This window comes from Coloeus monedula, assembly GCF_965178545.1.
Source record: "Coloeus monedula genome assembly, chromosome: 3".
Lineage (NCBI taxonomy): Eukaryota > Metazoa > Chordata > Aves > Passeriformes > Corvidae > Coloeus > Coloeus monedula.
The window spans coordinates 86,159,279-86,185,032 of NC_138783.1; the positions used below are offsets into that span (position 1 = coordinate 86,159,279).

Here is a 25,754-nt window from a genome sequence, read left to right on the forward strand (position 1 = left end):
CCTTGTTGTTTTGGGTTTTTTTTCCCCTAAGGTTTTAAAATCTGTTTGTTGTCAGGAAATAGTTACTACTTCCACCCTCTAAACTACCAAATGAGACAGTCTGGTATTGGAAGTGAAATTCACCCATCAGCAGCTATTCAGATGTGTTATTTGCCTTTTTATTCAGTGTCAGGAATTAATCACCTTGTGTGTGTATCAAAGCTAGGCTTTGAAGTACAGGATTGTGATCTAAAAATACTTCTTTCTGCAGACTATGAAGAGAGCTTAGCTGTCTATGTGTATCTGTCTGCTGTAGGTATCTCAAGTTAGCTGAAATGAGCCCTACTCTAGGAGGGCACAGTTGTAGTGTTTGTCTTCTAACCTGTGCTTAGGCAGAGAGTGAAGAGAGCCTCGTTAGTCTCACACGTGTGAAGGTCTTCTGTTTGCATTTTAACTGTTGTTTTTTGTTCTTTAGTGTAGTGTAGTTCTTGGATATCTGGAACTCCTACTGAAATACATGGAAGAGGTGTACGATGCAAATTTCTGAAAAAGTCTTGTATCTGACTTGATTGTCTCACAATAACTATTCAGTGGCTAAACTTGCATAAAAAAGTAAACTAAAACAGCAGCTGTACCAATATCAGGTATCACAATAGGAGAGATCTTCTCCAGTATAATTTCTACTAGAAATTTGTAATTTAAAATAGAGGACTGTGTTTGGGACACCTGCCAGATTATCACAGGTAATGGATATAATGCCTGTTCTTTCTAGATGTTACTTACCAACAAGAACTGCAACTTTTTGCTGCTCTGTGCAAATGGAGCTGGCCAATGTTTTAGAGGGTCAACTTATCTGTATCAACAGCCAAAAATAGGGGTTGTCAGAAAATGAGCAAGGAAAAAGACCTAACAATTTGTGTATGTCTGTTTCTAATTGAAATTTCATATTTTATTTTTTAGGTAACATTTGACCCAGAAGTTTTTTTCAACATTCTATTGCCTCCTATAATTTTTCATGCTGGTTATAGCCTGAAGAAAGTAAGTGCAATAACTTCTGAGGAGAATAGGTCCTTTATTTTTCATGTGAGATTGCTGATTTGTTCAGGACAGTAGTCTCCTTTCAGACATTTGCTTACAGTAAGAAAAATCTTATTTCCTCCAGAGATGGTTAGGTCATATTGTTTTAAGAGAAAATACATATATTTTTGAGTATAAATGTATTAAACTCTAGTTAATTTTGCTGATTTGTTTTCCTTTGAACCTAGCCAGACATTAATGTCAGTTTCATTTAAAGTAAAAGATGTTTTATTATGAATTGTTTTGGTCCTTCTCAAATGTCCAAAATGCAGTAAATTATGCTGAGAAGCAGACCTAACCCTGAATCCCAGTGGAGCTGTGTCGGACCCTTAATGGCAGAAGGGCCCAGATTCTGATCTTGCTTGAAGACACCATGAATCAGTGCTGCTTTCTGTCAAAAAGCTTTCTGTCAATAAGTTACATGTAGGATCTAATGCATGGCACAGATCTGGTTTATTCAATTTCTTGAAGTTGGATTGAATTTACACAGCAGTAATTGAAATGTTTCTCTGGAATGGAGGTATGTTTCTGTGTATTGATGCAGGTGAAGTAGTGTGCTATATGGTTCTGAATGGGTGACATAAATTTTCTGAAAAAAGTATATAAACCTCTTTTTCCTACACAGAGACACTTCTTCAGGAATTTGGGGTCCATTTTGGCTTACGCCTTTTTAGGAACAGCAGTCTCTTGTTTTATTATTGGGTAAGTGAACTCTGATATCAGTTCCTCTCGACAGTAAAAGTTTAAGTTGATAAAGCATGCTCTCTCTTTGCCTGTATGTATATATTTCATATATATATATACACACACAATTAGTTCCAGATAGCTGGTCATGTTGGTTTGCTTGCTTACAATCTCTTATGCTGCTCATATTACTGTGTCTTTTATATGGATATTCTGAATAACAGAAATCCTGAATTGTATTGGTGACCTTGGCTTGTCTCTCAAAGAATTTCACTAGAGAAATAATCTGAAGACTATTCTTACCTCAGAGCTTTTGGCCTGTGTATTGTGTTGGGTGAAATAATACTGAGGGGAATTTTGAGCAGGGAAAATTTGGTGGAAAATGGAAGAAACATGTAGACTCTGCTAATTGTGTGAAGATTTCAGAATTTGCTTACTGGTTTTACATGATGTCTTCTGAATCACATATTGCTTTCCCTTGGCCTGTCTGAAATGCACCAGCTTGTTTGACTTGGAATGTTTTATCTTCTTTCTCTTCAGGAATCTCATGTATGGGGTTGTGAAACTAATGAAGTTGGTGGGTCAGCTGTCTGATAAATTCTATTACACAGACTGCCTCCTCTTTGGAGCCATAATATCTGCCACTGATCCAGGTAGCTTGATGAACATTTTTTAATAACCTTCTGAAATAACCCTATTGTTAGCATTTTCGGCTGCATATTAACAGGACTCTATTTTCAGTTATGATTTATTAGTATATCTGAGCCTCTTCTGTGAAATGCATGCAAATTCTGAGCATTTTGAAACCTGTTCTCTGCTGATTCGTGGCTGAACTGGTATGACATCATGGTATATTTGGAGAAAAGTGTAACTCTTCTGCTCAGATACTTAAATATGTTTTTGCCCAGTGGTTTCTTGTTAAGTGTGCATCAAGTTTAAGACTGCAAATAGATGAAATTATTACATTTTCTGGATAGCAGGACTTCCTTCTTCAGCTACATTGCTTGGGGCTGGGTAATTTAAGAGCAATATTTGAGGCTTTTAGGCTCTTTAGGTGGGGGATTTTTTTTTTTCCTCTTTCAAATGAACTTCATGTTTTACAAGTTTAAGCAGAAGAATGCTTTTCTGGCCAAGTAATTTCAGCTTTGCCCAAATAATGTCGCCTTCCTTCAGAGTCAAGCAGGCTCACATTGATATCTCCTCTTGATCAGTTTGTAGGGCTGTCAAAGGTCAGGGACCAGGGTAGGGAGTGCTGAAGTATGAAGCTTGACATTTAAAGCAGTTTATTTGAGATGCTTAGTGGTGCTTAGTGTGAAAATGGGAAGTAGCTCCTGTGATTGAGATGAGCTCTGAACAGCTGGTGGTTGCATACAATTTATGCAAAAAATCACCATGTGATTTCTGAAGTATTTCTATGGGAACATCTTCAAGATCATGGTCTTTCATCTCAGACTGAATTTTCTTGAAAGAATGGTTAAAAATATTTAGCACTCTTGCCCTTTTTAAATTACGTGGAAATTCATACCCGTGGCATAGTGTATACTTTGGGGAACACTTAGGATTATTTGTACTGTTTTACAATGGCTGAAATAATAAAACTGTGTCAACAGACCATACAGCTTTTAAAAGCAGGAAGAGCGGCACAATGTTTTGTTGATTCTTACATGGAACATGTTCTGAAATATTAGCAGGGCTTTGGTAGAAGGGCTTTGTCTGTCCCATGCCCCTTGATCATGGGGGCCTTGCTGTGAGCACTGTGCAGATCGGAGGACAACAGACCCACCTCCTAATGGAGCTGCCCTAAAACTGATGGAGGAATTTCTTACCTGTAGGTAAACATGACTACTGTTTCCCATTTTAGTTCTGATCCTGTATTTCAGTTCCTGGGTTTTGTTGCTTTAGCCAAACTGGAAAGTCTGTTCCACAGCTCATGCAGTCATTCCAGTGTTGTTTTTCTCTTTTCTTGCTGCAGTTACCGTGCTAGCAATATTTAATGAGCTGCATGCTGATGTTGATCTCTATGCCCTTCTGTTTGGAGAGAGCGTGTTGAATGATGCTGTTGCCATTGTATTATCCTCGTAAGTAACTATGTGAATTTCTACTCTGAAATTACTAAATTACTTTTGGCATTTGTCTAAAATAAATGTTTTTTTTCTGAGAAACATTCTTTTGAGTTTAAATGGATTGCCTTTAACTGAATTGATAACCATTTGCCAAGACCCCTAATGCATACATAGGCCAGAATGACATATATGCCTTCAGTATGGGATAGTCTCCCTGTAGCTCAGGTAGTGTTGTTACAGAAAAAATCTTTTCTGATGCCACTTCTCATTGTGTTCTCTCTTTCTAGATCTATAGTTGCCTACCAGCCAACAGGTGAAAATACCCATGCTTTTGATGCTGCAGCATTTTTCAAGTCTGTTGGTGTTTTCCTGGGAATATTCAGTGGTTCTTTCATGATGGGAGCAGTGACAGGGGTTGTGACAGCTCTGATATCCTTTTTCATGTTTAGTTATTCCATCTGAGATGGCACATGTGGGTATTATCAGAGCTTTCCTGTTTCCAGTTATAGCAAAATTGACTCTAGCTATTTTAATTCTGAGTGTGAAGATTCATGTGATATTTTTTGAAGTATTCATGTGATATTTTTTCTATAGAAAGACATTATAGGTACCCACAAAAATCAGCTCTTTCCAATAAAATTGAGGCCATACCAGAAGTTTTACTGATGTTGTTGCAACAAGCCAAGGGAGGGCCTTAAACAGGCATGTCCTAATAATATTTAGTTTCTTTTTATGAAATTAGAAAACCTAGGTTTTATTATTAGTCTTGAAAGACATCTCCTATGATAATTGGCATTTGATTCTGTCTTCAGTAAAAGCTCTCAGTCATTTCTGACCCCCACAGCACTCTTTGAGTCCTGCATTTAAACTTTTTGCCAGAAGTCTGATGTCATACGTCTGGGATAAGATTGTATCTCTGTGAGAGTTTACTTAATAACATTATGTGCCTTGCATGATCTATTCTGTTCTCTTGATGTTTTTTCCTGGTATTTGGTTAGATCTCTGAGGTGCTCAGCAAGCAACTTGTGTGGGTTTTGTTTTAGACTCAGGCAGGAGACCTTCACCCTGAGCTGCTCCAGAACTCATGACGCTTCTTCAGGAAAAAAATTCGGTCTTTGCTTTCCGACTTGCTAGAATAACCATATCTGTACGTAGCCCAGGCTGCTTTGATCTGCCTAGACTTCTGACTGCTGACCTGAAAGGGGTAAAACGTGATGTTTTATACAATGATCAGGAACCTGTGACTCTTAAGCAGTAATGTCTCAACTGTATCTTATATACACACTGGGCAGATTTTCCTGACATGTCTGCATAATGGAAACCTTTAAGTATAACGGGCAAGATGTGCTGTTGATGCTTTAATGTTCAGTCTCATGTCCACTGATCTGCAATTGATGTGACCCAGAACCACAATTCTTACTCTGGCTTTTAGGCTACAAGCCATCCACAGCTCTCACTGCTTAAATGCAGTTGCTGTGCGTTTTGGCTTGCTGGTTGGCTACTAATTATGGCTGAAACACATTCAGATCCACTTTGTAAAATTATGCTTCTGAAGCAGCAACTGGTGCTTGCTTTTTCTAATGGCTGTGCTCAGGAAGGTGATGTGAGGCTGTTCAGAACAAAGCTTCTGTGGTGGCATTTTGTGCATGTGGTGGGTTTTTTTTCTTTTTGTTCTGTTTTGGTTTTAGTTTTTGGTGTTGTTCTTTTTCTTTGATTGTTTAATTATACAACTATTTTCTTTTGGAAACATCCCTAATGTCATGCAATGTTGTAGAGGTAAACTAAATTTGCATTTTACTCTTCATAGCTGATTAGAGCCTGTAAGTTATGGATTAAGTTAATAGATTGTTGTTCCTATAGTGTGAAGTACCTGTACCTGTACCTCTCTGAGTAAGAGGTTTCATGCAGTCAGGCACTGTCCTTTGAGAATAGATAGAATACTTGGTTCCAAATGATGCAGATAATATCCAAGGACTTATTCTGGTTTTCAGCAAGCTGTCTGTGTTTTTTTAAAAACAGCTAAGGTATAATACCACATTGTATATTCTTTCTAAATTGCAGAATCTGACTGGTTAAAAAGATGTGAAACACAAGGCGATGTCTAAAAATAAAGAAAAGAGTTAAGAAAAAAGAAAAAATTTAGTTTCAGTTAACATTTCAATTTGATCGATTATATGGAATAATAAAATGTTTTTCTTTTCTTGTCTTTCTCTTACCTTCATCATCTTCCTCCAAAATGATGAGCACAGGTTTTAATTTCAGATTTAATGAAATATTTTGGTATGGTTACTTACAATAACAGCAAGGGGAATAAACAGTTTGATTCACAAAACTGCCAGAAAAGACCAGAAATAAGGAATTGGTTCTGACAAGAGCCCTTGCCTAACTTCAGGGGAACAAGGTTCAGCCTCTTCCTCTCCCATGGAGTGACTGTGGCTATCCAGTTTTCTTAGGCATCCATGAACATCCCTTGAGCCAGGCACTGGGATTATCTGAGTACTCTGTGGGGAAATGGGTTCCAGTTTTTGTAATGGTGGATGATGCTGCTTCAGAAGCATGATCTTAGAAAATAGATCTGTTTGGGCAAAGTGGTGGGAATGAATTCAGCTGAGCTCAAAGGTTTTTAGAGGTGGTTTCTGTGCAGAATTAACAGCTGCTTAAAAAGTATGCTGCGTTTTATATTTGGTGTAATGCCAACATGGAGTTTTTTGGTTGGTTTTTTTTTTTTTTAAATGATGCTCTGGGCCTTGTTTTGAGAGCAACCTTCTGAAAAAGTAAGGTCATGGCTGAAGGTGTGTCTGGAGTATATGCTTCCCCTGTCCAAGTCAGCAGAAAATGCCAGCAAGAAGTAGGTGTGAGTGGGGGGTTGGTACTGATTGCATTCAAATGAACTGTGCATAGCTGTTTGCACCTCAGATACAGTGTGCTGCTCAGTGTTCACCTGCTGCCAGAGTAGGGCTTAGGAAAAAAACACCAAAAGAATTCTATAAATATGTGAACAACTTTTTTTTGTAGTGTGCGAAGAGCTAAATTTAACACTACTGATATCCGTTCCACTTCCTCAGTAGCTGTATGAATTGTTAATCCAGTGTGTGCTTTGATGTTCCTCAGGTTTTGCTCTCCACTGCAAGATGAACTTGCTTTTTCTTTCCATTGAAAGACTGAGTTGCTCTGAGTTGGCTTTTTCTCTAAAACACATCAGCACAAGGAGAGGAAATACATTTTGTAGGCAGCAGTTGTTTTGCCTTACAAGTACTGAAGTAGCCACGCTTGCTGGAAAAGACTTATTAACAAAGCTGAGCAGAAAAAATTATTGTAAATATTACTGATCTTACGGGTTGCTGTATTCAAGAACAGCCCTGTGAATTAAATGCTTCTGAATGCATTTTATGCTTTATTTGAAGGTGGGAGTAGGAGTTGTAATTGAGGTGGCAGGGGGAACAAAACATCATTCCCCCACCAATCCCCTGAAAAACCAAGGCACATACAGTCTAAAAGGAGCACCAGGTATATACCCCTTCCTTGCTAGCACTTCAAGGGGAAACATAGAATAAAATATTAAGAGATGGAGCCACACTTATGCCATGGATATGCAACAAAAATATCCAAAACTGATTGTTGCAAGTTAATTCTGAAGTTTGCATTTGTGTGTTGGAATTCGCATTTTTCAGCATCAGAAGTGTTTTGCTTTCCAACAAGCACTGGCTGTTAGTACATAAAAGTGTTTTTCATAAACACTGGGAACAGAGAAGCCGAAGGATTTCTTTTTGATGCCTTAACAAGTGACTTAACGTGACAAAGTTTACCAAGTTACACTGCTTCCCCCTGCTGGAAACGGCTCTCTTCTTCTTGATGTCCTGGAGCACTTTCTTGCTTGCAGAAGCTTGTGGATTTACTGGTGAGTTGTTGGGATTCAAGCACATAGAAGTCCTGTCCATCTCAGCAGCCATTTTTCCACTTTTTCACTAAAGCTTTTCAATGAGAAACACGTTTGTGCTTAAAGTTGGGGTTTTTGTTTTGTGTCCTGTTCAGCGCTGAAGCTGCAGCTCACTGTGTAACAAAGGCTTTTAAGAGCAGTGGTTTGGTTCAGACACCATCTCCCTAACCTGGTATCTCACTCACTTGAATGGAAGTTTCATAAAATCCCAAGGTTAAGAAAGATGTATAACTTTAAGGGAGCTTGTGAAGGGAAAGTGTGGTGAGCTGGAAGTAAACAGGCTGACTTTTGCATGTGGCTCTGTTCACAGGTGTGGTGGCTGTCCTCTTCTGTGGAATTACCCAGGCACATTATACATACAATAACTTGTCAGTTGAATCAAGAAGTCGCACTAAGCAGGCAAGGATGTCTTTTACATTTTTTATAATGCATTGCTGTCGTAGTCCATGTACTTTTGTTTTTACAGCATCTTTTTTACTTGGCCTTTAACATGTGATGGTTTTCTCCCTAGCTCTTTGAGGTATTGCACTTCCTGGCTGAGAACTTCATATTTTCTTACATGGGCTTGGCACTGTTTACTTTCCAGAAGCACATATTCAGCCCAGTTTTCATTATTGGAGCTTTTGTATCCTTTTTCACATTGTGTGAGGTTTCTCTGTTGTCTTATGTGCCTGAAAACTTGTGATGTCTTTTGGCTTTACCAAACAGAGAGTGGTGACTGGCCTAAGTTTCCCTAATGTCTTGCAGGCACAATAATTTTGAGAACAAGCTTTGGCTACACCTTACATCAAAGCTAAAAGGCCTCTGTGCCACACAGTTGTTGGGTCTGTACTTCAATGTTAGAAGTCATATAATTTCACTAGATAAATAAATGAATACGCTTTACTGTGTGTTTTGGCCATGGACAGCCCACACCGTTTGTGTTGTTCTTGTATTTGAACTTTGGAGACCTAGAAAAGGATCTATTTTTCTCTTCACTTCCAGTGGCCCCTTGAGAAAGTAAGGGACAAACTTAAAATACATGAAAAGGAATGTGGGGGAATAGATCACCTTTGAACAATGGCCCAGAGGTCAGCATCCTGTGTGACGGGAGGAGAAAGGAACTGAGCTGGGGTGCAGACCATGACATGAAGGGTACACAGTTAAAGGGTCTGTCATTGTCCCTGGCTGACCTGGTACCTGACTCTCAAATTCCCCAGAACTGACACTTTGTAGTAGTCACACTCATGTAAGCTCTGCATCCTGCTGCTGTTGCAATGGATTGTGATCTCTTCACTATATTCCTGGATGCTTGAAGATTCAGCACAATTGAAAGTGTGAATGAAGAAATTTGAACTAGTCTTCCTGTCTTGATTTCCCTCATCCTGCTGTACGAGTAGAGCTACTGGCAGTGGAGGCAAAACCCGGTAAAAGGGCATATAAAGATGGCCTTGTATGAGATGTACTTATTTTCTCTTCTTTCTACTTTTTTCTGTACTACTTCTCAGGATTTATCACACTTGTCTTTATTTTCCTTCAGCCATTTACTTTTTTTCTGAAATAGTAATACATTTTCTCCTGTGTCACCTCACATCCACTTTTCTGACCTAAGAAATGCTCCAGAGCCCTGTGGACATTGGATAAAGACATGAACAGAATAGTTGCAGCTGGTATACTAAGCAATGCAATTTTTCATGCTTGGTGTGGCCTTCCATCTCCTCTCAAGTTGTGCTGTCTGCCCTGGGTTTGTTTTCAGCAGTTGTTTCTCTTCCTACTTGTCTTTTAATACATTTTCCCCTTTTTTTCTACCACTGACTTAACCTCTGTTGCTTCTTGAGTATTTTGCTACCTTTGTGAGGAGGGCAACTAGTACTAGCACCCATGTTCTCCCTCAACAGCTATGGTTCCCGTTGAGTTAACAACTTGCAGGGGTGAAATGTAGAGGCATCACCAGTTGTTGAAAGTGAAAGGCTGGACTGCAAAGGCAGAGCTAGAGCCTCAGCATTCTTGGCAAAATCTTAGCTATTATTCCTACATACATTAGTCTTGATGGCTTCTGATGTCTGATTTCTGCAGCCCTCAAAAAGACTGGTTTTAAAGTTGCTTGGAATAGTTACTTGAGGGTTACTGTAAAAAGTACTAATCAAAATCTGATTTTCCTGGAAACATTCCCTGCTGACAGAATTGCTTTACTTTAGCTATGGCAACAACCCAGTGCTGTCTAGAGCTCTTATATGGTTTTATTTCTTTTTCTTGGGAGATGCATTATTCTTCTAATGTTCCCATCCCAGCAGCAAATGATCAGTGTTTGTTGGGCTTCTGGCTGTGCTGGTGTTTTACAGATTTCAGCCCACCACTCTAGTTTTTCCTGAAGTGTTCCTTATGCAGTGGAGAGTGTTTACAGCTTTCTGCTTCTTCACAGGAACCACGGGATGTTTTGCACCACAGTAAGGGTGTTTACCACCTACTGTCATAAATTTCTGCAATACCCTTTCACTATTCTTTTTCGACTTAATTCTAGTGCTGAAAAATGGCTTTTGGATTTATATCCTTAGTAACTCTGTACTGTTAAGTGTTTGCTAGCCAACAGGAGATTTTTGCCTCTGCAGGAGCCATAATGGGGTGGCCACTTGCTGGTGTTAAGTTGCTTTCCCCTCTGTATACAGCACTGCGTTTCTGTTGTTCCAAAACCTCAAAGTGGAATGGTGGTTGCCATAATTGTTTAAAGCATTAATTTTTGAAGAGAAGTCCTCATTTGTACAATTGGTCATTTTAATACTATGTATAATTTCACTTTGCATTTAAAAAATTACTTGTATTAGTAAAAATTTGCATTTTGTGCAATGACTTCTCTATGCACAAGTTGCATAAAATTGGGGGAAGTCTGCTTTAGATACACAGATATAGGAAGGACACTTGATATCATGATGTAAACCTCTCACTAAAACAAAAGCTTCATGTTAAAGCCAGGTACCCAAGACTGCACACCTCAGGAAAAAGAAATCCTTGACCCTCAGCTGTAAACAGGTTGCAATCTTTTTGGGCAGAGCTGCACACATCTACCCCCTCTCCTTCTTGTTGAATTTGGGCAGAAGGCATAAGATCAGCTGGAGCTTTCAGCACATGATGATGTTTTCAGGTAAGAGCAAAAATGCTGGGCAATGCAAAATCTCTTAATTTTAACTCATAAGCAATCGACAGTGCTTCCTCCTGCTTTTATGATCCACATTCATGCATCCTAAAGGGATGGCTTACTGATAATTGCAGTGTGCCATCATGTATCTTTCAGTCTTTACAGAAGGTGCCTGAAGTGAGTGAGATCTTGAAATGCTACCTGCTCGCAGCAGGCAGCACCTCATGTTGGGAATAGAGCATTTTCATTTGAAGTGCTTGTGAAGGGCATGGGAGATTTGTGGTGTACCTCTTCCAAAAGGTTATTTCTAGCTGAAATGAGGCTCATGTTGTGCAGAAACAGACACCTGCTGAGAAAATCGAGGTGTATTTATGGGTGCCTTTTCCCATTTAGTTGGACAAAGGTATTTGACTTAAACTGCCTTATAATTTCTGTCACACTGTTTAAGTTTGTCATTTAAGGCAAATTCTGTATTGTGTGTCTAAACATGTGCATCCTCAAGAAGTTCCAGGGAGCCCTCTGTACACAAGAGGGTATAAAGAGGATGGAGCCAGGCTGTTTTCGGTGGTGCCCTGTGCCAGGCCCAGAGCTAATAGGCACAAACTGGAACATGTAAGGTTTTCTGTTTGAATATTGAAACCTTTTTTATTATGTCCAAGCATTGTCCAAGTTGTCCAGAGGGGTTGTGGCATCTTCATCCATGGAGATACTCAAAAGCCATCTGGATGTGGTCCTGTGCAACCTACTGCAGGTTGAGCAGGGGTTGTTCAAACAGGGGATTTGGACCAGATGAACTCCAGGGGTTCCTTAAAACCTTAACCATCCTGTGATTCCTCTACATAAGAAGTCTGCAGATGGCCCCATGCCATAGCTTATTCTTGCTAGTGAAGTCTCATAACTGGGAGCAAGGGAGAGGGGGAAATACATAGTCTGCCTGTCATCATGTTATTAACTAGAATATTTTTATAACTGATAAAAGTGTCATATCAAGAACTCACATTTCAATTATGGATTCAGCTGGAAAAGTGAATTTTCATCTGGATTCAGGGAGCTGCTTGAGTTACATAATGTTTTGCTGTTGTCCACAACTTATTTGTTTCTGTCTTCCTTTTCTGTTAGTTTCTGGAAGCATTTACACCTTTTCATAGCACTTGTGGATTCTATAAGTTACAGAAAACCAGGGGGGCACATTCTGTTGTAAATCATCCCAGGGCATAATTTATCAGGGTATCTAAGGAATTTAAAACTTGCTGGAGCCCAGTGCTTTCTGCCTGACACTTTGTGGCAGGGAGGGAGCAAGGAAAGATGCTGTGCTATCCACTGTCACAGCTGCACTTCTGAAGCTGTTATTTCATTCTTTTTGATAGGTCTCAGGGGAGCCATGGCATTTGCTCTGGCTATACGAGATACTGCTACCTACTCACACCAAATGATGTTCTCAACAACTCTGCTCATCGTGTTTTTCACTGTGTGGATTGTTGGTGGAGGTACAACCCCCATGCTGTCATGGCTGAACATCAGGTTGGTATGCAGCTGTGTGCTGGGGAAACTTCACTTTTCAAGAGGCAGCTGTGCTAATTTGGTGTAGTTCTACAAAATTTGTTTGATACTTGCTAGAAGCATTTAGAACATGATATTTTATAAAGGAGGATGCTAGTGCTGTCTGGTGAAGAAAATGTACTGATGCTGCTGGGATTCAGCCTAAAGGTGCTCTGGTGCTCTGCAAGTAGGTATCTAGGTCCTTGTCAGTCCAGTAGGATATGGAATAGTGTTGCCTCATAAAGCAGCTCTATATTGAAAAGAAAGAATTAATCTAGTCCCCTATAAACTTCATATTATATTAAGACCATTCCCTGCCCTTTGGCTCTTTGTAATGGGCCTGTTAAGGTTTTTAACTTCAGTGGATTCTTTAATGGGTGGTGCTAAGCCAAATACTTTAAACAAAATCTGATGCTATCTAAGCAACTGGGATAAATGGGGTCCTGCTGGTCTTCTGGGTGTGTTTCCTCCTGTTTTGAGGAGATCTGTGAAAATGGTAAGTTGAATGATTATAGATGTTTGACTATAAATCCTGCCTAATACTTAGTACTTTTGACTGCATGTACTTTCATACTTGAGCATACGTATCAAGAGATGTGCTAGAGAATGACAAATCAATCATTGTTGAAGATGATATATATTAAAATTCTGGAAGTTTTGGCAGTTTGGGAGACAAAGATAAATAGAGGGGAATTAAAACAATACATGTTGCACAAGCCCTTTAGTGCAATTTTTATATGTAAACTATTCGTGCTCTTTGGCACTTGAAAATTTTCTTATTTTCTAATTGTGTTAATCAGAATGTGAAGCCCACTCTTGTGATAGGATAGGAAAAAACCATCCTAGGTAAAACTGGTTTCAGTCTTTAGAATTGATCATTCTCAGGGGCTGGTAACTGCTTTTGGAAAACTTCAGTGAGATGCTTGTTGAAATAGGTAGCAGGTGCTTTCCAGTTTGGCAAATAAAAAGGGTAGGATTCCCATAATTTCTTAATGAACTCTTCTCATGGAAGATAGCATACTTCCAGCAGAACATGGATGTTTCAGTATCTTGTCTCTGACTAACAGCAAACGTTGGGAAATTGGGTTTTTCACCAGAAAGAAGCAACACTTCATGCAGTCAGGCTCTCTGCAGGTCATAACACTAATGACAGGTAATGCAACATCTGGTGTGAAGTCAGAAATAAAGCCAGTGTCAGCATAGTTGTGTCATTAAAGGTTGTGAGATACCACACCCTGATGATGTGATAGTTGTAATAGCTAGCATCCTTCAAGCTTTTTGTCCTGTTGCCTGTACCTCTTTTGTTGAGGAAGCATGGCTGGGTATTTCCTTCAAACCTTGTCACCCAGCAAGGGACAGATGTGCTGCTGACCAGCTAAGTGAAGAGGAATTGCGTTCAGTGTGCCTGTATCAGAAGGCAGCTTCTGAGTGCAATCAACCATTACCTCTGCCACAGGGCTCTTTCAGTCCTCAGCAGTAGGACAGGACTGAATTCTTCCATATGGCCCAGCTGTTGGCCAACTGCAAAATGGTTCTGAGGTCGCAACCTTTTTTCCTCCTATCCTCCTCCATCAAAACCACGAAGCATCCAGGATTATGCACTTACTCCTTTAGCTAATCTAGTCCAGTAGTGAAGCTCCATAAGCCTGGCTGATGAGCTGGTCCTGCAGGCAGAGAGGACTAACACCATATCTATTCTAGGCTTATCCCTCAAGGTGGCTTGACTTGCAAAAGTCATTAGTGTGACCAACAAGGCAGAACATCTGTAAAGGCTATTGATTCGTTAAATCCCAATATCCACGGGCAAAAGACCCTCTAACTAATTAAAGTTAGAAAGCAGTAGGTTTATTCAGGCACAGGCGGGCAGCATGGGAGTAGCCTCCTAAAGACATGCCAGCAAAGTGCGAGGTTCTTCGTTCTCTATTTATTACACAAAGTTTTACATCTTCTACATATGTATGACCCCAGCACCCCCCATCCTCCGCTTCGTATTAAAATGAGATCATTGGTCTTTCACGCGTGCGCAGCTTCTCTCTTGAATTGGGTCGGTGGTCTCGAATGGGTCAGTGGTCCTGAAAGATGAAGTCAGGAATGTCTTCCTCGTTCCTTCCTTTTTACCTTCTTGCTGTTGGCAGGCCTTCATGACCTCTTGGCACAGATCTCCTAGCACCAAGATCTCCTACTATTGATTAATTATTACAAAACCCAGGTGCTGTTCTTAGTTCTATTGGTTTCAATTAATTTTGATGACAGTTCATTTATTTTGTTTCCTTCTACAAACAAGACTTAAAACAAAATATAATGGCAAATAATACATCACTTAACTATAGCTTAAGCATCTACTAATCATTAACTTATCTTTTGTTTCTTTACTCTGTATCTTAATTAATACAAATTTCTTCTAACTCTTAGCTAAAATTTTAACCTTTTAGAACCTTGACTCATTTCCCCACTTCTTCTTCAGGATTAGTAAATTCTTTTACTTATGCATAGATTCTTCTCCTTCTATCCAAGTTGTACAGTAGGTGTCTTTTAAAATCATACCATATGCCTTTGATGCTGAAGTCAAGGTTGCTATTTGTCATAGCACTCTCCAATTCCAAACAAATATTACAACAGACAAAATTAAACTTATACTAACTAAAGTAAGTAAAACAATAATTGGGTGAACCAGGGCATTTGTTGCTGTTGGTGACCATCCAAAAAGCACATCCCACCATTGATGAGATGAGTCTTTTTCTAATCTTTTAAGTACTCTCTGTATGGTCTCTGTGTCATGGTGTATTGTAATTAGAGTTTTCTTTCCTGCATTTTTAACTTCTTCAAGAATTTCTTTTAATTCATTATATTTCAATAATTGTGTGACTAAAGTTAAGTTCATTTCTATAGGCATGGGCAATATTTCTTGCACAGCAATCAAATTCGCTTTTATCTGTTGGTGCAATATAACAGGTGCTTGGTAGGAAAAGTCACAACCCTCAATTTTAATAAAATTATAAATGCACAGGTTAAATTGAGTTTCATTCACAGTGATTTCATTCACCATTAGAGTAGGACACTGCTGTTCTAAGGCATACACAACCTTGCCCTGCATATACAAGCAGGGTTGTTTGGTTAACAGAATGCATTTCAAAGTGACAAATGCTCTGCTCTGTACCTAAACAAATATCTTTGTCATAATTTAAACTTCTTTCACATGGAAATCCTAATTCTTCTTTTGCGGAACAGGATTCTAAGTTAATAGTTTTCCACTTTCCTTCAACTTCTTGTGCCCACATCCTGTGTTCAGAAGGATATAATACGGTCCCCTCACGATTTAACCCTAGAGCAACAATTGGATGTATCAAGCTTACTGATGCATTGTGTATAGTCAAAACAAAAGCTGTTACCATGCTTGTCACAGGGTTATAGGTAAAATTGACTAAAACCCACCAGGATTGGAGTTCCTTTTCTAAATCTGAGGCGTTATCCCAAACAATTTTATGAATTTCGGCAGGGAATGTGCTTTCTCCTCCTTCTCAAATGACTGAAGCAGCTACTGATTGCATCCACAACTGTGCTATTGTGCATCTAAGGGCTAAGGAAATGTTTTCACTAGCTGTGCCTAGGGCATTAATGATTAATTTGTGGTCATGCTCTTCTATGTCCTCCCACTCTGGCAATATTTTGGACAATTTCCATTGGTTAGTGCCCAGTGCTAATAAGGAGGATTATGAAGGTTGTTGTAATTTAACCATATTGCTCCCAATTGCTGTCAATTTGTTCATTAATATTTCTGAATCTTTTGTGTTTAAAACTCCCAGTCCTGTCCCCAGTAATTCGGTAAGATCTCTTTTTTCTATACATGTGGGGCATATGTTTTTGCAGCCAGGTGGTCCAATCCATAAAAGAGGTTTTAAGAAATGGGGTACACTCTGGTCGAATGGCGGAGGCGTTTACTTGCATTGCTACCTCTACCCTCTTCAACGACCATTCTGGATTAACTAACAACTTTTGAATCCCTGTCTTTTTAACAGCATAAGGCCCAATATTGTTAATTATGGGAACTATGGGTCCTAAAGCAATTTGAACTGAAGCAGTTGTGGTTTCTCTTAATTTGGTGGTGCTGGTTTATTTGCTTAATCTTCAGCCTTTTGAGAATCAGTGCAAACTTGGGTTATGTTAAAGTCAATTTTAAAATCTTTAACTGCACATCCCTCTATTTTAAGTCTGAACTCAGAACAGGTAGTTAAACATTTGTCACAGCATTCTGGGCCAATTTGGATAAATTTCATGGGTTCTTGGTGAGCTTCATGGAATCCGTCTTGAACGAATGCATATTCACATCCCCAAACGTTATTTCCTTCCCAAACAGTTGCATTTGTAACTCTTAACATCTGACTCAGAGACTGACGGGAGTGAGGGTCATAAGCTTTCCCTTGGCACTTATACACACCAGTCACCTTATATGTACGTGGTATTGCACTACCTACAACAGTGGTTATAGCAATAATCACAAAAACTATAACCCCCCAAATTGTACCTACTTGATTATTCATTTTAAAATGGTAAGCTATTCTAACACTTTACCCACACACACTATTTACTTTCCCAAGTAAGTTTTAATTTCAGTTCGTTGTCACCAGGGTTGACTTTCCAGAATTCTTCAGGAGCTTTCTTTACTTGGGTGTGATGAATCCAGGCACTCTCTTCCTTGATCTTGATTGAAGTGAAGGTGGTGAGGAGCACCTGGAATGGTCCTTCCCACTGCGGTTCCAGAGTTTTTTCTGCAAAAGACTTGACATACACATAATCCCCAGGTTGTATATCATGTACTGGCCCATCCAATTCTCTGCTTCGAGCCCCAGCCACATGTTTCTCAAAGTTGTGTGTTTAAGGCCACCATATATCTGTGTAGGGTTTCTTCTCCTACTTGAGTGGGAATTGTCCCCTCTTGGACCCTGTATGGTCTTCCATACAATATTTCAAAAGAACTTAGTTTTACTTTTGTTCTTGATTTGATCTGAATTCGTAATAATGCTAATGGAAGAGCCTGAGGCCAAGGTAATTTTGCCTCTTATCCTAATCTAATAATTTGTTGTTTAATCAAATGATTCATTTTCCCCACCTGGCCACTAGGCTGAGGATGATATGGAGTGTGAAGTTCTCAGTCTATGCCTAGGTGACAGCTAATTTGCTGCACAATTCTCAAAATAAAGTGTGGCCCTCTATCTGAGGACATTGTGGCTGGGACCCCAAAACACGGTGTTATTTCCTGTAACAATACTTTTGTTACTTCTTGTGCTCTGGCAGTTCTGGTAGGGAAAGCTTCTGGCCATCCTGAAAAAGTATTTATTAACACCAATAGGTATCGATACCCTTCTTTCCTGGGCAGCTCTGAGAAATCAATTTGCTATGGCTGTCCAGGCCCATAGCCTTTCCCAATCTGTCCAAACTTTGGTTTAGGAATATTCTTGGGGTTAGTTTGGAGGCAAAGACTACATTGACAGGTTACTTGAATTACTGTAGCTTGCAAATTTCTGGCTACAATTCTGTCTTTTAAGTAGTTATACAAAGTGTCTATTCCCCAATGCGTTTCCTCATGTTTTTCTTTCACTAATGACCGTAACATGTAAGAGGGGATTACAAGCCTTCCTTTCTCTTCATCTGTGATAGCCCACCCTTCCTGGTTATAACTTCCATTTTCCTGTGCAATAAGTTTTTTATCTTTTTTATTATACCTCACCTTACCTTCAATGGAAGTTTGTCCATCTGGGATTAAGGCCGCTTCTCCTGCCTCAATAGTTACCTCACTTTTAGCTGCTTCTTTTGCCTTCCTGTCCGCCAGCTCATTTCCTTCTTCCAATTCAGAGCTTGCTTTCTGGTGTGCTTTGATGTGCATGATGGCCACTTTTTCAGGTAGTTGAACTGCCTCCAATAATTTTATTATTTCTTGTGCATGTTTAATGCTTTTCCCTTGTGAGTTTAGCAGTCTTCTTTCTTTTCAAATGGCCCCATGTGCACTAACCACCCCAAATGCATACCTTGAGTCTGTATAAATATTGATTTTCTTTCCTTTTGCTAGTTCTAAAGCTTGGGTTAAGGCAATTATTTCAGCTTTCTGTGCAGAGGTGTTGGTTGGTAATGGTCCAGAGTGGTAACTGCATACCCAGCATGTCTTTTCCTACTGATAACATAACTGCTTCCATCAGTGAACCAGGTCTCAGTGTCCTCGAGAGGAGTGTCCTTCAGATCCAGGCGGCTGGAGTAGGTGGCTTTGATGGTCTCCAGGCAATCATGGATCACCGGTTCTCCCGGACTAGCACTGAGGAAAGAAGCTGGGTTCACAATATTAGTTACCACAATTTCTACATCATCTTGTTCTACCATTATGGCCTGGTACTTCAGGAATCTCTGTGGGGAAAGCCAGTGTGGGGAAAGCCAGTGTCTGCCTTTCGCCTCCAGGACCGCTGACACTGTGTGGGACACTAGCACAGTCATCTTCTGGCCTGGGGTGAATTTGCATGCCTCCTGGATGTTCACTGCCACAACAGCTCTGAGGCACCCTGGCCATCCCTTGGCTGCTGCATCCAGCTGTTTAGAAAGGTAGGCTACTGCCCTGTGATACTGGCCCAGGTCTTGTGCTAGTATTCCCAATGCAATCCCCTGCTTTTTGTGGGGAAAAAAAAAGAATGGCTTACTCACATCTGGAAGTCCCAGGGCTGGAGCTGACATGAGGGCCTTCTTTAGTTGGTCGAAGGCTCGTTTAGCTTCTTTCGTCCATCGTAGGTTCCTTCCACAACCAAGCATATAAGGGTTTAACCAACAACCCATAATTATAAATCCACAGTCTACACCACCCCGTCATGCCCAGAAAGGTTCTCAGTTCCTTTATTGTTTGGGGTTTTGGGGTCCTTGCAATCCTTGCTTCCTAGCGATCCTGTCCTAAGGTTCTTTGTCCAGCACTTGTCATAGCCCAAGTACACAACTGTTTGCCTCACCATCTGGGCTTTCTTCCGGGATACTCGATATCCCTGTAGACCCAAAAAGTTTGAGGCTTACCATCCACTCCACACAAGTCTCTTGAGTTTTAGTAGCTATCAGGAGGTCGTCCACATATTGTAACAGCTGTCCTTCTCCCAATGGGGTTTCCCAGCATTCCAGATCTCTTGCAAGTTGCTCCCCAAATATTGTGGGGGAGTTTTTAAATCCTTGGAGTAGCACAGACCGTGTGAGCTGAGCTTTGCATCCAGTCTCGGGATTTTCCCATTCAAATGCAAAGATTTTCTGGCTAGCCTCATGGAGAGGAAGGCAAAAGAAAGCATCCTTCAAATCTAAAATGCTAAACCAGGTTAGTTCAGGTGTTAAACAGGTTAATAAAGTATAGGGGTTGGCAACCACTGGGTATAAGTCCTCGGTTATTTTATTAACACCTCTTAAACCTTGTACTATTCAGTATGATCCATCAGGCTTTTTGACAGGTAAAATGGGAGTATTGAATTCAGATTTGCACTCTTTTGAAAGTCTTATCTGCAAAAAGTTTTCAATTATTTTAATTGAATAATTAAATATTTAAAATAATTATTTTAATATAAGTTTTCAGGTTAATTCCTTCCCTGTCTTCCTTTTTCAAAGGATATTGTTTAATTCTAACTGGTTGTTTTCCTTCTTTAAGCTTAACTTGTACAGGGAGTGCATTCTTTGCTCTCCCTGGTATGTTAGAAGCCCATACCCCAGGGAATACTTGATCTATTATTTTCTTGTTAGTCTCTTCTTCATTTTCAATTTTGGTTTCATTTGCTATCAACATCAAACTTAACAATTTTATGTATGGTTGATCTTTAACCTCCAAAGTAACTTCCCCATTTTCAAATACTATTTTTGCCTCTAGTTGGTCCAGTAAATCTTTTTCCAAAAGTGCTGATGGAGCATTAGGCATGTATAAAAACTTATGAATTCCCCATTGTCTCCCAAGTTTATATTTCAATGGTTTGCAAGAGTATGCTCTTTCAGATTGACCAGTTGCTCCCCTCACTACAACATAATCATCTGTTATTGGCATTAAAGCTTTATTTAGCACTGAGTATATTGCCCCTGTGTCTATTAAAAATTCAATTTCTTTTTCTTGGTTCCCTAGTTTAATTACAACCAGAGGGTGCCCTAGGGTGGGAACCTCCAGTCCCCTTCAGTCTTCTTTAGCACGAGCAGCCACCCCCTCCCTCTTTTGGTCTTCTCTTCTTTGATGATTGCCTTTTCTTCATTCTGGGCATTGGTTCTTCCAAGTTCCAATTTTCCTGCAAAAAGTGGGCTGATTTCTCCCTAACCGGGGTGGTCCTTGCCTATGTCCCCCTCCTTCTTTTTCTTTTACTATTGCTATTAATTTCCTCATCCTTTCCCTTATGTCCTTCTTCTTTATAGATAAAAACTTTCCATGCTTCTTCTAGCAAAGTCTCTAAATCTCATGCTGTTGGGCCCCGTATTTTCTGAAGTTTGTGTCGAACATCCCCTGCAGATTGTCCTAAAAATAAGCTCACCAGGTGCTGCATCCCTTCCTCAGATTCGGGGTCTCATGTTGTATGATGATGCATTGCATCTCGGAAATGTTCTGAAAACTCAGAGGGTGTTTCAGAGGGACCTTGCTTAATTGCATATAGGGCTGACCAGTTTATGGTTTTAGGAATTGCCCTCTCCGTCCCTTTGCTATGAAATCTTGGTAATCCTCTAATCTTTCCATGTCGCTGTCATCATTAGGATCCCAATGCATATATTGGAGAGGAAAAATATCCTTAACTCTCATTTGTGTCATTTTGCAAGCATCCTCTGCTAAGTCCTCTGCTGCTTTCAAAACTAATCATCTTTCTGTCTCTGTAAGGGCATCTAACAACAGTTGAAGATCTAACCAGTCAGGTCTATGTTGCTTAACCATAAATCTAAATTTCTTCGCAACACCCATTGGGTCGCTCCGATAACGTTTAGCAATATTTTTCCCAAGCCTCTAGATCTACTGTCAAAAAAGGGATTTTCACTAACATTGTTTTTCCCTCAGAACTTACTGCCTCTCTCAAAGGTGCTTGTATGATTTCTTTAGCTTGTTTCTGGGTCCGGGACGCTACAGGGCCCTCTGGGGAAAGCAGCTCTTCCCCGTCACTGTCACTGCTGGGCAATAGTAAAGCTTTAGGGGTCTTTTTCCAAGAGGGTATGGGTGAAGTGGAAAATGAAGCAGAAGCTGAAGTTGGGACTGGAGTTGATTCAGCTGGAGCTGGAGGTGAAATGGTAATAACTTTAATTGGAGTAGGGGATGGAACATAAGCTGGAGTTGGGATCGAGATCAAAGTGGGAGGTGAGATAGGAGCTGGGATAGGAGTTGGTCCCCTGGGAAATGAAGTGGGGGGTGATGTAGGAGTCAATTCCTCTCTTTTAGGAGGTGGTTTAAACAAATCCCCCAGCTCTCGCTCCAGTGAGTCAGCTGGATACACTTTATCAGGGTGTGTGCAGCATTGGTTCATTGAACAGGTACTGCAACACTGTTTAGGCTTTCTCTCATTAATTTCATTATCCTTTTCTAGGGCCAACACTAAGGGATTGGAAAGGGGCTTAATTCCACGGTCCCTCTGCCACTTGAGGTGGTTTCAGAGGGAGAAAAATAAATCAGTGTAGCTTGCCTCTTCCCATCTCTGCTCTTGTTTCAAAAAAAGCATAAGCTGTAATAGGGTCTCATAATCTACATTTCCAGCTGGTGGCCATCTAACACCTTCTTCGAGCTTATAAAGTGGCCACCATTGTGTGCAAAACTTGATAAGAGTCTTTCTGTTTTCTGTACCACCACAACCCACTAATTCTTTCCAGTGTGTCAGAATACATCCTAAAGGACTAGTTTGAGGGATCTCTTTACTCTGGCTAGTTCCCATTACTTTCTCTTACAGCCCTTTCTGCATGGTCCACAGCTCAGGTTAAAATCAACTTAAAGGGCTGTCAATACTGGCTACACTTTCTGCACTGGGTTACAAAACAATAACAACGTCTGGTACAAAACTCACACTGCCATAATGTCCACACACAATGCTGGCTTCTAAATGCACTAAAAATTACAGAAATTTCTACAAACACAAGCTATTCCACTCTCTTTTCAAATTCCTATATTTTGTTACCAGTTGCTCCCAATCCAAAGCTACCAAGTTACCTCTCAGGGTTTGATATAGCTTTTAAATAAAATTTTCCATTCTCGAATTCTTAGGGGTCTAACTCAAACCGATGAGGTAAATGAATTTTTATTTATCTAGTCAGCCTAAAATGTATTTAAACTTACTTTTGCTTAGGCTGCAATTATAACTTTTGACATAGGATGGCGGTATTATCTTTAAAATACACCTCAGACAGCAAATGCTGTCTATCGCTTCTTAGGGTTCGAGCCCTTTTAGCGTGAACACCGGGTGTTACAGCCACTACCATCGCCTCGTAACCAAATATACACCCCCACAATTACAATAAAAATAAAATAAAAACACAGCACACAGCGTTCACTTTCAAACATTCACCATACACGCTTTGTCTTTCTCCAGCCGCCTCGCTGCCTCGTCGCCTCGCCTCGCTGCGGCCTTTTGTGACCATGCGTACGCCATACAGGTCACTGTTCCACTGCTCCAGTATTTCCTTTAAACATACCGTGTTGTCTGGAGTTTTAGTAGTCCGGAGTCCTTCTCTGTTGCTGGATGAACAATCCGGGCAGCAGAGCCTTCTCTCCAGGAATATTCCGGGGGTGCCCCGAGTGGTCCACCAGACGGGGCTGGTCTCACAGCCCAGCAGAACTTCCTCCGGGCTGGCTCACCAGAACGATTCGTTAAATCCCAATATCCACGGGCAAAAGACCCTCTAACTAATTAAAGTTAGAAAGCAGTAGGTTTATTCAGGCACAGGCGGGCAGCATGGGAGTAGCCTCCTAAAGACATGCCAGCAAAGTGCGAGGTTCTTCGTTCTCTATTTATTACACAAAGTTTTACATCTTCTACATATGTATGACCCCAGCACCCCCCCATCCTCCGCTTCGTATTAAAATGAGATCATTGGTCTTTCACGCGTGCGCAGCTTCTCTCTTGAATTGGGTCGGTGGTCTCGAATTGGGTCAGTGGTCCTGAAAGATGAAGTCAGGAATGTCTTCCTCACCGTAACCTGTTTACCTTCTTGCTGTTGGCAGGCCTTCATGACCTCTTGGCACAGCCCAAGATCTCCTACTTTTGATTAATTACTATGAAACCCAGGTGCTGTTCTTAGTTCTATTGGTTTCAATTGGTTTCAATTAATTTTGATGACAGTTCATTTATTTTGTTTCCTTCTACAAACAAAACTTAAAACAAAATATAATGGCAAATAATACATCACTTAACTCTAGCTTAAGCATCTACTAATCATTAACTCATCTTTTGTTTCTTTACTCTGTATCTTAATTAATACAAATTTCTTCTAACTCTTAGCTAAAATTTTAACCTTTTAGAGCCTTGACTCACTATGGTACCATTCATAGAGAACTAACTGCCCAAAGGCAACTACTGAAGCAGTTTTGAGTGTTTAGATGTAGTTTTGGGGGGAGATTTACCCACCCTTATGAGTAAGCAGTAATTTTAACTGTCACTTTTGGCATGGTTAACAGACAATTAAGGGGTAAATTTCCTGTTAAGGGAAGGATAACGAATATAATAAGGGAGCTCTACATAGGAAGCATTTTAGAGAACTGCGTGGGTCTGCCTACAGCTGCCTGCACGGACTTGCCAGAGATGGAGTCTGCACCTTCTGGGACTACGTGAAATGAGATTTGTGCCAGGAGGTGGCGGCCGTGTGCAACTGTAGAGAATTAGAAACTCAGTGCTGGTGAGGTACCCTCAGTGGTTAGAACGTTTTCTACTGCAAAGAAAAGTCCAGATTTTACAGGTTTTTTTGTTGTTTTTTTTTAAGGGAAAAATTGTTTCCAGATGAATTTTAAAGTTATGCTAATTATCTGTTTCCATCCCCTTCTACCCAGCAGAAGAGGTGAACAGGAGGAGATGAAGATGAGATAATGTCCCAGTGCCATGCTCAGCAGCAGAGTGTATAGTGCTGATGCAGCCCTGAGGCTGTGCAGTAGGTAACTTGTCCCTAGGATGCCTTCTGAGCCTTGGCACTTGCCCATTAAGTTCCATTGCCAGAGGCTGGAAATAAGTAGTGGTCGCATACAGGATTATTTAGCAGAAAAGAGATTATAAGATAAAAGGTGGTTTGCTTCCTAGATAAAGCAAAGGGGTGTACAAAATTAGTGCCATGTGTATGTTGGACTTAAATGCCAGGATTTGTGGGGACTCCTAAGAGTCCAGTTCTGATGTGAAGGTCATACCAGTTGTATCCTGGTTAATGGAAGGAAGGAAGGAAGGAAGCAAGGCAGGCAGGCAGGCAGGCTGACTAGTCAGCCATTACCAAGTCCTCATGAGGTAGTTGGCTTTTTTTCACTGGATGTAAATAGAAGGCCCATGTCTGGGTAAGTCAGAGGAGCCAAGACAGACATCAAACCCAAAGGGGCTTATTTAAGGTGGTACCTGCATGATTTAAGTAGAACTGTACCAGGGAGCTGACTCCAGCCAGGACTGTCAGCCTGGCCTGATACCACTGAGTTCATGGGGAAGCAGCTGTGTGCATGCAAGGGGCAATGCCTTATAAGAGACGGTCTGAAGATCCCTCATCTGCCTCATGATCATTGCCAAGGACAGAGACTGAACAGAGGAGTCCTGGCCTGGCTGAGGTGGGATGTCTGCCAAGTGTTGCCTGCAGGTGTGCCCGCTGGGAGCTGGTACACATTCCTGAGGAAAATGAGTGCAGGTCACAATGGACTGCGCCGTTCTTGCTGCCCAGGCGGGAAGGACTGCACTGAAGTGGAAAGGAATGACCCGTCCCGTATGACCTGTCCTGTACCCATTTCCCAAAGCAATGGGCCTCATAACAATGGTTGTAAATTTCCCCACCTCTTGGCCAGTTGCCCCTCGCTGTTGAAAAGGACTATAAAGGGACTTTCTAAAATAACTGAGACGAGATCTCCCCACGGAAAGAAGACTAATCTCTTGGCAGAAGACCTCGAGGACTTTGTCTCATCCATTGGTAGCTATTCCCCCCTTTTCTTCCTCTTTACCCTTTTACTTTGTTTTCTTTATCTGTCTCTTTTTCTCTCCTCTATTGCATTACCATGTTGTGGGCACTTAATAAAGGTGCACTGTTCTGATTAAAACTGAAACCCCCTGTGTCCTTTTGCACTCTGAGATCTATAAATGAACCATCACGACCCTCGTTTGTATTAGCGGATCGTGACACACCTGCACAAGGATCCAGAGTTGCTTTGCTGTGGCTTAGAGGAAGAGGCACGTGCCTT

At 40.6% G+C, this 25,754-nt stretch overlaps 1 protein-coding gene across 1 annotated transcript in view; it reads left to right on the plus strand.

Annotated features, from left to right (window-relative positions):
- The window catches only part of SLC9A7 (solute carrier family 9 member A7), an 80,210-nt gene that overhangs the window by 33,424 nt on the left and 21,032 nt on the right, over positions 1 to 25,754 (plus strand). Inside the window, exons 3-12 of the mRNA XM_082279184.1 lie at positions 940 to 1,017; positions 1,682 to 1,758; positions 2,281 to 2,393; positions 3,713 to 3,818; positions 4,091 to 4,232; positions 7,596 to 7,701; positions 8,051 to 8,139; positions 8,252 to 8,365; positions 10,747 to 10,858; positions 12,220 to 12,373. Of these exons, the coding sequence (XP_082135310.1) occupies positions 940 to 1,017; positions 1,682 to 1,758; positions 2,281 to 2,393; positions 3,713 to 3,818; positions 4,091 to 4,232; positions 7,596 to 7,701; positions 8,051 to 8,139; positions 8,252 to 8,365; positions 10,747 to 10,858; positions 12,220 to 12,373 (1,091 nt within the window). The remainder of the gene's footprint in view (positions 1 to 939; positions 1,018 to 1,681; positions 1,759 to 2,280; positions 2,394 to 3,712; positions 3,819 to 4,090; positions 4,233 to 7,595; positions 7,702 to 8,050; positions 8,140 to 8,251; positions 8,366 to 10,746; positions 10,859 to 12,219; positions 12,374 to 25,754) is intronic.